Raw genomic sequence first — 12602 nt, 5'->3', positions numbered from 1 at the left:
AGCATAGTGACTCAATTCTAGATAAGTCATATGGCAAATGAGTTACACAAAACTGACTGACTGCCTAATAATATCACAGATGTTTCTTTTTAAGTACATCAAAGGTCTACTTTGTTCTTCAAAGCATAGAATACAATTCACCTTTGAGTTTGAATGTTGATAAAAAAAAACATATCGGAGGATGTTTTTTCAAATCACCTAGATATGGTTTGTTTTGACATTTTTAGCCTTTCCCTTAATTTACATTAAACACACAGACAAAGAATGTAGAAAATATCTTTTGAGTATTGAGACTTTTGTCTGCAACTACATATAATCGAACACTGTCCCAACCAAACACAACATGATAAAGCGACTGTTGTTATGCAGCATTGTTAACAAAAATAAAAAAATAAAACATTTTGTTAACTGAAATAAAGCTAAAGTAAAATAAAATATAAATATTTGAAGAAAACCTTTAATTAAAATGAGAAATGTTGCCCTGGCAGCTAACTGAATAAAATACGTTTTAGTTAATTAACTAAAATTACTAAGACTAAAGCTGAAATAAATAAAAATTAAAGTGAAATATATTCAAAACTAATAAAAATGACAAAAGCACATAAGATTACTAAAACTTAACCTAAAATTAAAAGGAAAGTTAAAATTATAAAAATAAAAACTGATTCAAAATATTAATAAATATTGTTAATAACACTCAAATAATGCTAAATCTTATTTTAAAAAGAATGCAAAAAGATTTCATCTTTGTGGTGTCGTGCCAGACAGCCCTTTAAACACTGAAATATCAGTGGACCTTGTCTTACTGCATATTAAATCAGTCATAAAAATGTTATGGTTGATCAATCAACCATAAAAAGCGAGGGAAAAAGTCAGATACCTCAATGCATGTGTTTTTAATTTTATGCTCTTCAGCTGCAGTACTATCAATGTTTGCTTTAGTTCACAAACAGGCAGAACAGTTCTGATTGGTGGATCTGTTTCGTGATTGAATGGCATTCTTGTCGTTTCATGTCTGGTTAGCACAGAGTGTAAACTTGTATAGCAAGCTGTGTTGAAACCTCTAATAAGATCAATGAAATGGGAATAAACACTTAAATATGTACCTTTAGATGTTCTTTCTGATCTGTTTTCCAGCAGACACAATAAAAACAACTGCTACAGAAACTGAAAGTAGCAGAATTTGTTCACAAAAACATTCTTCGAGGCAGCCAAAGAGTCTTAAAACACAGACGTTCTGTTCCCTCACGAGCTGCGAACACATGGCAATGCTTCACAATAAGAGAAGATTCATAGCCACTTGAAACAAGTGCCAATTATTTTCACAGCTCCTATTGTCACTTGGCCTAAGCAGTTAATATAGCAGCCCACCTCCAGGTTCAATGTTCCTTTAATGAACAGCCAAATCCCTCACAGCAATATGACAGAATATAAAACTAGAACAAGTATTTCTTTTTTTTTTTAAATCACTGGCATGTGATTCTTTTTCCCCCAGTCATTTTTCAGAAGAACAAAAAAATCCATCATGACTGAGCACCTAATCTTGCTCTTTTAGACCCCCCAAAAAACCCTCATTTTATCTCAGTGGGCCAGTGGTCTTCCAGGGATAAAGTGAGACGGATGGTGTCAGTCTCTTCCTCAGGGCTCACTTATTCAGCCTCTCAGCGGGCTGGTATTGACCGCCCTGTTGGTAAAAAGTCGATGACCGGAATAAGCCTGGCGGGAGAGACGGCGAGAGTCATGCAAGCAGACAGACCTCCTCCTGACATACAGAGAAATCAGGACGGAATTCCTTGAGGTGGGTTTGAGTAGCCAGTCAGTGGGTCAAAAGAAAATTAAAGACCACTGTTAAAGAAATAGTTGGCCCAAAAATGAAAATTCACCCTCATGTGGTTCCAAGCATGAACAATGTTATTTTGTCTGTGGGACACACAAGCAGAACACCTGTGGTCATAATGAACTACCACTTTATGGAAAGTGAAGACCCTTCAAAATAACTTATTAATAATAACACAAAAGTATTTTTTTTTTCAAATGGGCTTGGAACAAAATAATGGCGAGTTAATAATGAGTTAAGTTAGAATTACAACATGAAAAACAACACAATAGAGGATTCAAAACGAAACGTTTCGCAAATTTTTGTGCGCACAGAAAACAAAAATAACGACTTTATTCAACATTGTTGAATTGTTGAATAAAGTTGGTATTTTTGCGCACAAAAAGTATTCTCGCAGCATCATAAAATTAAACCAGTTGAACCACTGATGTCACGTGAACTATTACTTTGTTTCTGGGCCTTAAACGTGGTAATCCCTTGCTGTTTATGCAGGGTCAGAAATCTCTCGGATTTCATCAAAAATATAATCATTTGTGTTCTGAAGATCAACGAAGGTCTTACGGGTTTGGAACGACATGAGAGTGAGTAATTAATGACAGAATTTTAATTTTTGGGTGAACTTTCCCTTTAATGCCTTAGGTAACAAACAATATACAACTATTTTTATGAAATTTAATAATCTAGGCTAATGTTGATACATAAATGTCATATTGTTCATGGTTTATGTTCAGTGTTGAATGTTTTAAATCTTTAAAAACTCATGGTTAGTACTCCGACATATACAGCGCAACTGTGCTCACGGCGACCTGAGTTCGATTCCCATCCAGTGCCGATCCCGCTCCCTTCTCTCTACCCAATACTTTTCTGTCATCTCTTCACTGTCCTGTCTGAATAATAAAATAATACAATTATTGATTATACAGGTCACAAAAAAGAAATGGATTTAGTTATAGTCAGTATAGAGAGTCGATATGACTCTATATAGAGAGTATTATACATACACACACCTGGATAATTTCTATTTCAATGACCTGCAGGAGAACAATAAAGTGAGCTGACCTACTTCCTGTCAACCTGAAAATTGTTTGTCTCACACAGAAATTCAAAACGTGCAGGTAACAACTTAATTGTAAAAAAAGTACAAGACTCATTCTCCCCACAGGCCACACTCTCAACTCCCTTTCTTAGCCTTCCATAAACAAACAAACACAAACGCCACTTCGACAGCGTGCTTTGGCAACCCTGCAGATATAAATGGCCCAATAGTGAAATTACAGGCTGTACACGACCCAGTGAATCAAGCTAGAAACTGAACTCAGGAGGGAGTTTCTGACTGAATAAGGTGCACATATTAGACTCAGACACTACAAGCGACACATTCAGCAATAAAAGCATACGGACTTTCAAAGGAACAAAACATATAAAAAAAACACACTATTGAGCAACAAGCTATTGATTTCCGGATCTTCAGCTTCCAAAGCATTTCATTTCATATATGAATTATGTCTCCTCAGTGAGAATTGACTAAATCGCCAGAGAGAAATTTGCAAACAAATCGACCCGAACATCCCTGCAGGCCTTACTGAGATTCACTTACTGCTTTTCAGTGAATCTCAGTTCGTAGAATGCGCATTCATTCTAAACTTTCCATTTCCCAGTGTCCACTAGGCTCTCAGTGTTGTTGTTGCCACTTCAGACTTTTCCACAGGTGCAATCTGACATCTTAAGGCCTTCTGGTGCAGTGTTGACTGAGGTGAGTGAACTCATGCGTAGTGTCTTTAAAGGTGACTGGCCAAAGAAAACAATTCCTGAGCAACAAGGTGAACAACAGGGGAGAGACTGTAGGATATTATAAATGTTACAATTAATATTTTTCACACTTCAAATGCTTTTGATTTCCATTTAATACCTGCACTTTTAGACCTTTCAGTAAAAAAAAAAACTATAGCTTTAAAATAAATAAATAAAAATGATAAATAAAAAATTAATTAATTAAAATAATGCTTACACAAAATGCAAAGCACTTTGCATTCATTTTGGGTGTGCATTAATTTTAATATCTTTTAATGTCTGAACACAATTAATAAACATTTATTTTTAAATTGCTTACAATCAGCATAAATCTGTTAATTGTAAAAACAAAACTGAATATGGCACAAATATGGCCAGCTGTGGAGTAATTAAAATTATTTAGTTAGAATGTAAGAGATTGAAACAAACTGAATTTATTGATAATTAAATAATATATAAATATATAAACCAGGTTTAATATATAATTATTGCATATTAAAAGTTACTGCATATTTAAAAACACATTCAGTTTATTGGTACTATTACATAAATTTCATTCTTGACTGTAAAACATGCATCACATTAAGTTTAATTCATGTTAAAACAATGTAATACAAATGAATGGATTGTTTTAAATATCTTTTTAAATGTATAAATCCTCAACAGATCACCAGTTAATGTACACTCAAAATGTATTTATATGAAAATATATTAAATGAAACTTCATTAACATTTCTAACTTCTTAAAGTACATTAATAATTAAGTTAAGAATTATATAAATGTCATTTAAGTAAGGGACTCAAAATCTAATTTTAACCTTGAAACCAAGCAGTGTTATTTTAAATTATTTAACCAAATAAATAATGACTAAAAGAAGAATTTGTTTTTTTTTTTTTATTGTTTTTATTCCACACCATTTTTTAGGTCACTAATCAAATAAACAAATTATTGACGTTAAGCATTTAAATTACAATCTCAAATCATGCCAATAAAAAAAAAAAGGATTAATTGCAAAATAGAGGCATTTTGTGGGTCTCAGACCTTTGATCTAAATACTGATCTGATCTTAAAACATTTTATTATCAATAAAGAAAAGAGGCCGAGAAGTGATGCGAGGGACATTAAACTAGCACCGCTATGTAGGAAATCTGCCAAATATACACTTTAATGGTCATTATGTAAATTCAGCAATCAACCAGAACTGATCTGAATGAAATATTTCAGAATGTCCTAATGTCTGCTAATGTTGTTCCTATAGATTATTAATGTTTCCTAATATGATAAGTATACTGTGTGAAGTTCCAAGCAAAGTAATGTCAGTATTCGGTGTCAAAGCCACAAGCCTAAAAGCTTAATCAAACACTCATAGGTCTTTACCCTTTCACGATACCATCGATTTGTTCGGCTGACAGCGGAGCCCAGGGAATTTGTATTTAGTTTAGCAGGAAACCCATCTGGGCATTCAGCTGGCACAGCAAACGATGCCTGGACAGCTGTTTGTTTTAATGTGAGAGTAAGTGAGTGGCCGATGGCTCTGTGTGTGAGAAGCAGCAGTGTCACAGAGGATGCCCCGTCCCATCCCCCTCCCCTCCCCCCGCCCAGCACCGTGCCATGTGCCAGTTCAGCTCCTGTGAGCGAGTCGGCACATCTGACACCATCAGCGGCCTCGTTTCCAAATCCATTCACGGCCTGATTGATTGAGGTGGGTTAGCCCTAATTTAATCAGGATAATAATTATGACTTACAAAACAGACCCTAGAGGGATAACTTGTAAATAAATAAAATTAATTGAAAGTGCTAAAGGTACATATTTAATGTGACACTAGCTTCACAAAACAAAACAAAAAAAAAAGTATGAAAAAAGTATCAGAAGCCAACAGAGGCCACAGTACAGTCCTCCGATTAATTTATTATCGATTAAAATACACATCATTTGAAAGAACAAATACAAATAAAAAAAAAATAAATACGTTATTATTATTAAATACAGTTTGTAAACCATAATAATAATAATAATAATAATAATAATAATAAAAATAATAATAATAATAAAATTTTATATTAAATAATATTTGAACATATTTTTAGCTTTTTTGTTTGTTTCTTATTTAAAATGTTTTATCAAGGTCTTAAAATAGAGACAACACAATAACAACAACAATAATTACCATTATCAATAATAATAGTAACAACAACAATAACAACAGTAATAATAATAATAATAATAATAATAATTATTATTATTATTATTTTATTATTATTATTAAATAATATTTTTTCTATTTTTTATTTTGTCTTTAGATTTGTTACACCCAAAAAACACCCATTACTCATTAAGAGAATAGGGACAACCCCTTTAGATCATGCGTCAGGCACGCCGACCGCTTTCCCATCATTAAACTAGCAAAAGTGGTTTCGGACACACCCTGAGTGCACCTGCGCCGTGCGCTTTAGATAATGTGCTTAGATCGTTAAAATAGGGCCTCAAATGTTGACTACTGTAGTTTAATTTTTAGTTCGATTTTAGTTATATTTCTGTTAATAGCTTGTTTTCTTAAGGTTTTTTTTTTTTTTAAATGGACAATACAAAAATCGTACTCGATAAACACAACATAACATAAAAAAAACATCAAACCAAAAGTTGCAATTGCTTTTTTTTTTTTACGCATATCAACAACCTCCACGCCGAGTCCCAGCTCACCTGTAGGCATGATGCGATGCATGGCCACCGACAGGAAGAAGATGGCGTCGCTATAGTATGTGCCAGAACCTGCACTGAAGTGTTTCTGCATAGCCTCTACGATGGGGAATAATTTCTCCGTAAGGGCGCCTACATCGTGAAACACCACCTGGAACAGACAAAAGACAATGTCTGTGTTAAACAAGGGCGTTTTTGTGACCCCAGTGACACTGACACTGGGTAGACAGGATTGAGCTGTATTTCTACCCTTCGCTTGGGTTTTGGCACCGTGATTTTATCCTCAGGTGTTCGCTGTTTGGTTCACTGAACCTTGACAGTCGTCTTTTACTGTTCCATCCATTGAAAACACACAATACCTGTGTTTGTCCGCAGTGTAATCGGCCCCCTAATCCTGCTCTGCAATGCAAGGCTTTGGCGTTGACTCAACTCATGCAATCAGATAATGTGTATCTCTCTCTAGGTTGCACAAAGAGGATTAATGTGGGGGGGTTCAGTCATCACAGATTTCCCATTAAGGTTTTGATTCCAAGGGTAATATATGTTTCTGCTATTGGATTAGAATTCCTCCTTCCGTCTGGCGAAACAAAAGCACCAATTCAGCACAAGCTCAAGGAACACAGCTGATATTGTAACAAAGTTTTGTCTCATTTTTGTGGAGTGCAAAAGTACAGTTAAACAAGTATTTGTTGGATGTAAAGGCAGGTTTCCTTCAAACACAAAAGAGTTTCTTCACCCTTTATCTTTGGGCTCAGAAAATTCTGAAAAAGTACAACTGAAATTTTAAGTGACATATAGAATGTGTGACATACAGAAACAGTTATTTTTAAATAGAATAATATTTCACAATACTACTGTTTTTTACGGTATTTTTGATCAAATAAATACAGCCTTTGTGAGTACATAAAAAAAAAAAAAAAAACTTACTAAACCCAAACTTAGCAATGCATGTTGCCTATATGTAAATACATTCCTCGCTCAGAAACCCCATGAATTGGAATGTACCTCATCAAAAATAGTCAAGCATCAAAATAAAAAAATCTGCTGCAAACATATCAAGTTTGGGAGCAATCCATTGAATATTTCATCACAGTTTATTTGTGATATAGCCCTGAATTTTTTAAATAAGCAAAGTGCTTTAAAGCCACTGGTAAATAATGCAGAGTCAGTTAGAAAATAACAGAGGAAACAAAACTCTATTTTGCTTCAAAGAGAACAGAACACTTGTCTGAGTTCCAATGAAGCTGTCATTTCGCTTCAAAAGAACTAATAAATGGGAATTCCAAAAATGTAAATTTTTTCAGTTTTTACAACTGATGAAGGTGTTTGGATAGACACCGAAATGTCGTGTTTAACCTTTTTATAGCCCGGTGATTTTAATAAAAATTTACATTTTTGGAAAGTTTCAACACCTGGATGGTTTAGTGATGAATCTACACAGAATAATAAATGGGAACAAAAACTACACCAGTAAGCAGTAGGTTCATTTTATAGATGGAGTAACTGCAGGGACCGGCTAACTCTTCCAGGAATTCACATGAGTTTAAGAGTGTAGCTGCATACAGAGCTCAGTGTAATCTCTATTATGAGCACATGAAGTGCTGTGCAATATTAAATGAAAGGATTCTGACAGTGTTAATGAGCATGCGGATGCGGAGCAGAGCCTGCTGGTCATTTTATGCGCTTCTGACTTTCCAAATAGTTCTGGAGGTGTGAAGGTCTATAATAAAGTGAGAGTGTACTTCATTATATGAGACTATATGCTTGCCTAAGTATTACTGACAATCTGAATATTCTGTGTGGGAATTATAACAACAATATATATGAATATGATTGCATTACTTAGACTAAAACCACCATGTTACAGTCAGGGTATCTTAATATGGTAGTTTAATTTAATATATACCATTGTACTAAATGATCAGTATAACCATGGAACAGAATACCATGATACTACTATGGTAAATGTCCAAAATAAATTGTTTTTTGAAAGAAACAGGCTCTTTCAAGGTAGTTTAGTGTGGTCACAACATATCCAATACGTGACCATCATCTGCCAGTGCTGTCAAACTGCAACACACAGATGTCAGAGACTGAAACGCCTTTCGAATCAACCTTTCACACGCTTCATTCAGTTCCTCAAAGAATGACACATAATGACCCCCAGCAGCAGCTGAAGGAGCTGTCATCCTTCCCTGAGAACACATGTCTGATGAGCTCACACTGGTTTCATCTCATGTCATGAGACTGTGTGGGAGCCTGTGAGCCCACAGTATAGTGGAACTTTCCACACGCTCTACGTCTGTGTGCTTCAGTTTGGAGAGCGTGACTATATCCAGATAAAGACAGTCTGCCCTAATAACCACAAGCCAACCCAACTACATGATAACAATACTACTACTATGATTATAAAATGTATTTTATATAGCGCTATAATATAATATAACATAATATGCAAATAAATGTATATATTCCATGTGTTTATGTAATATAAAGTCCCACGTATGTTTTCTACAAGTAGTAAAATGACTCCTAAATAACAATCATTATCATCAAAATGTATTATTCACCTGAAACAGGCTGCTGTTGTGTGTGTGTGTGTGTGTGTGTGTGTGTGTGTGTGTGTGTGTGTGTGTGTGTGTGTGTGTGTGTGTGTGTGTGTGTGTGTGTGTGTGTGTGTGTAAAACTGCTTTAATCAAATTGTTACAGCACATGTTGGGGTGGGTCGAGATGATGATTATCGGATGTTGCATTAAGCCAAATACTCTACTTGTGTGTGTGTGTTTGTGTACTGCTATATATGGTTTATGAGGACACAAATGTGTATAATGCCATATGTGTGTATAATGACATGGCTACTACAGCGTAAACACTTCCTGTGTCCCCGTAAAATAAAAAGCTTTAAATAAAAATACAAAAAGGTGTTTTATGAAACTCAAAAAATGCCAGTAGTTTTCTGTAAGGGGTAGGTTTAGGTGTAGTGTGATAGAAAACACAGTTTGTACAGTATAAAAACCATTACATCTATGGAGAGTCCCTGTAAACCTCAAATGCAAGTATGTGCGTGTGTGTGTTGAATAGAGTCAGGATTAAAGGAAGGTAATCTGAACCTCGGTCTCACAGCATCCCTGCTAAACTGAGCCTCTGTCCATCCGTAAGTCCAGGACAGAGGATCAGCCTCCACCAATGCTGTTGCTAGGCAGGAAACACTGCTGTCTGCTCAATACTGAGACATCATGCTGCATGTACATGATCAATCAAATCAGATATAGAAAAAAAAAAAATCTGAAACTCAAAAGTCAGGTGACAACCCGACCACCTGTCTGTCTGAACTAGGTATAAGTATAAGTTTACTTAATGGTACTTAATGGTACTAAAGACAAATCCTCTACAGCAGGATCAGGCCAAAGATCCTGAAGCTCAAAGAGAAATCACAAAAACCTATTGTGAAAGAGTAACACTGCCCTCATGTGACCGACACACAGCCAAGGACAGCCTTCAGTGGAAATACTTCACTTTGTACTATTGGGAGCATAAATAACATTTACAATGACTTTTAATTGGTAAATTATGCTTATTTCAAGTTTCTATCCACACAAATAAAGACATGACCTTGATGTTATAATTTTCGTGTGTTCACAGAATGACTCTAGCTGTTTTTTTGGACTAAAATATCTGGTATACAGTGTTTGAGCGGTCCTGAGGGAGCTCTGCTGGATGAGAGCTGTGTGTTGTTATTCTGTGAGCTGATGTAAAGGAAACATCTGCGTCATGACCTCTAGTCCTGTAGATGATGTGTGCAAAGCAACTGTCTGATTTCAGCTGTCCTGCACTGCCTCCTGCTGTGCTTACAAAAAGCAGAAAATGCCTTCATGCATTAAACAAGAAAACTCTCAAGAAATTCCAATTAAATGTTACAAACCAAAAATCTTATTGGCAACTTAAGCTTAAAGATCTAATACAATATAAAATAATATGTATTAAATACATAACATTACAATATTATATTGTAATAATAATAATAATAAATGTCTATTCATGTAATATATATTTATTTTTAATTTAAATCTTTTATATATAATTTTAGATATTTTATATAAATAAAAATAGGTTTATCTTCTGCTGCTTTAAATGCTCCAGCTCTTTAAAGTGGAATGGATTCTGATTGGCTGTCAGTGCTTTTATCATTTATCAGCTGTAAAAAATTTAAATTAAAAATAAATCCAACGATATAAAAGAGATTCTATCTATCGCTAACAGATATATTTATGTAAAAATTAAACAATATACTTATTGTGATTTGAACTTATTAAAATACAAAAAAGATTGTGTGATCATACTATATTTTATTATATTTTAAATGACATTCACTTCCCCCCAAAAACGTCTTGCTGACAAATAGGAAAAACCTAGTGGTTTAAAGCACGTTTAGTAAACTATAAAGATTTAAAATGAAAGGTTAATTTGTATTTGAGGGCTGCACTGTGATGCTAAAATCTAGTCTTTTAATATGTCATCAAACGATCCATCTTTAAAAGATGCCTAACAAGATTTTTTGGTATTTAAATATTATTACACTGAATGACATTTTAGTGAGTGTCTTCTCTAAATCATGGTAAAAAAAAATGCATGGTAGTTGTTATGTTTTGTTCAGAAAAATATAAACGTTAAACAGGACACATTCTAATGTATGGGAAAAAAACTAAATTTAAAGCTGTATCGCACATTTATTTTTTTGATGCTTGAAACACCCTTTTCATCTTTGACCCAAGTACTACTACAACTACTCCAAATAACTATAAGAAAAATTACTGTAAAAACATCAAAACATGATATAAACTAAAAGGAAGCCGGAGCTGCATCATCCAACATGAGCACACATTGCAAAACATGAAGGTTTGCTGAACATACCTCGTACCGGAAGGTTGCATCCAGCAGAAGTTCAAGAAGCATCTTCTCCCCCAGCTCCTGACTACCTGCATCAGAGACGTAATGGAGAACCAGCACCTCATCCTCCAGGAACCGGCCATGTTTGGCCACGGAGCGCATGGCCACCTGAAACTTCTGCTGCAAGTTCACGCTCTTGTCAACTTTGGTGAACATCATGAGAGCGTGAAAGCGTGACGGCTTTCCCTCCAGCTCATCTCCAGCTCCCATTCTGATTTCTGGACGTCCAGCCCGGATGTCTACGGAGAGATCTGCATCATCGCGATTGGTGTTGTGGCTCGCTTGTGTTTCCTTGATCCGTTTTGTGGTGCTGGAGAAGTTCTGCTTTTCAGAGCCGAAGTAGTAGAAGGCCACCACTGCCAGGGCTGCAGCAAAGAGCAACACGATCTGATAGGACCTAAAAGTGCTGATCCTTCCCATGGTGACCGACAGCACCCGCAGGACACCCATGGATCCTCTTCTACATGCACAAAACAGGGCAGGATGCACTTTCTTTCTTCTTGTTGACAGTTCTTAACCTCCAATCACACCTTGCAAGAGTGCAAGAAACAGGAATTAATCAGTGGCATTTGACAAAGATCAATCTAATGGCATTATATTTGTTTTGAGAGGTGCAGCAAAGAGGATAAGGACTCTTTATTACACAAATCTGTCATATGACTTATAGCGAAATGTTATAATTTTATGGTGCATTTTCGTCAGTCCGAAAGAAGATTATTTTTGGTGAACAGTCCATTATAAAAATAACTTCTAACAATAAACCTTCAAAGGTGTCAGCTCCAATGCATGTCATCAGAGAGGGTCTTTAAGTATGCATATCCATGTACTGTATATGCATTAATCTTGCTGCAGGATGCCATGTTACTGCACATGATTGTACTTACCGCCGTCACGTGACGCATTCAGCAGCGCGCGACAACATCAGACTCCTTCACTTCTGCTGACTGCAAACTGTGTAGCAGCGAATCACCAAAGAATGAAGGGAAATAATGAATTTGTAAAGACAGAAGACATGTGCATACACGAGACATCAAAACACTTGCGCGTCTTACATCACCGGAAGTTCACCAGTTCATAATAAAAGACTCGCAATCACGTGGTAAGTTATATAAAACATTTTTAATTTCTGTTTAAAAGTGTGCCATGGATCAAATAAGAAAGGCTTTTTTTTTTCAAAACGAGAATAGACAAGTGTATTTTTTATGTTGTTTTGTTCATCAAATTTAAATGTTTTGCATTTTTGATGAAAAGTAAAACATTTTATACACACAAATATATAACATATTCCTAATATTCCTATTTATAAAAGATTCTTAATACATATTTCT

At 35.2% G+C, this 12602-nt stretch overlaps 1 protein-coding gene across 1 annotated transcript in view; it reads right to left on the bottom strand.

Moving 5' to 3' along the window:
• The window catches only part of LOC109076241 (xyloside xylosyltransferase 1-like), a 36050-nt gene extending 23697 nt beyond the window's left edge, over positions 1-12353 (bottom strand). The window contains exons 1-3 of the mRNA XM_019091986.2: positions 12159-12353; positions 11239-11804; positions 6331-6478 (exon numbers count right to left, since the gene is read on the bottom strand). Coding sequence (XP_018947531.1) covers positions 6331-6478; positions 11239-11724 — 634 coding nt within the window. The 5' untranslated portion in view covers positions 11725-11804; positions 12159-12353. The remainder of the gene's footprint in view (positions 1-6330; positions 6479-11238; positions 11805-12158) is intronic.
• Between the last annotated feature and the right edge of the window lie 249 nt (positions 12354-12602).

Source organism: Cyprinus carpio, chromosome B11 (genome assembly GCF_018340385.1).
Source record: "Cyprinus carpio isolate SPL01 chromosome B11, ASM1834038v1, whole genome shotgun sequence".
NCBI classification, from domain to species: domain Eukaryota; kingdom Metazoa; phylum Chordata; class Actinopteri; order Cypriniformes; family Cyprinidae; genus Cyprinus; species Cyprinus carpio.
This window is presented reverse-complemented; position numbering and strand designations above follow the sequence as displayed.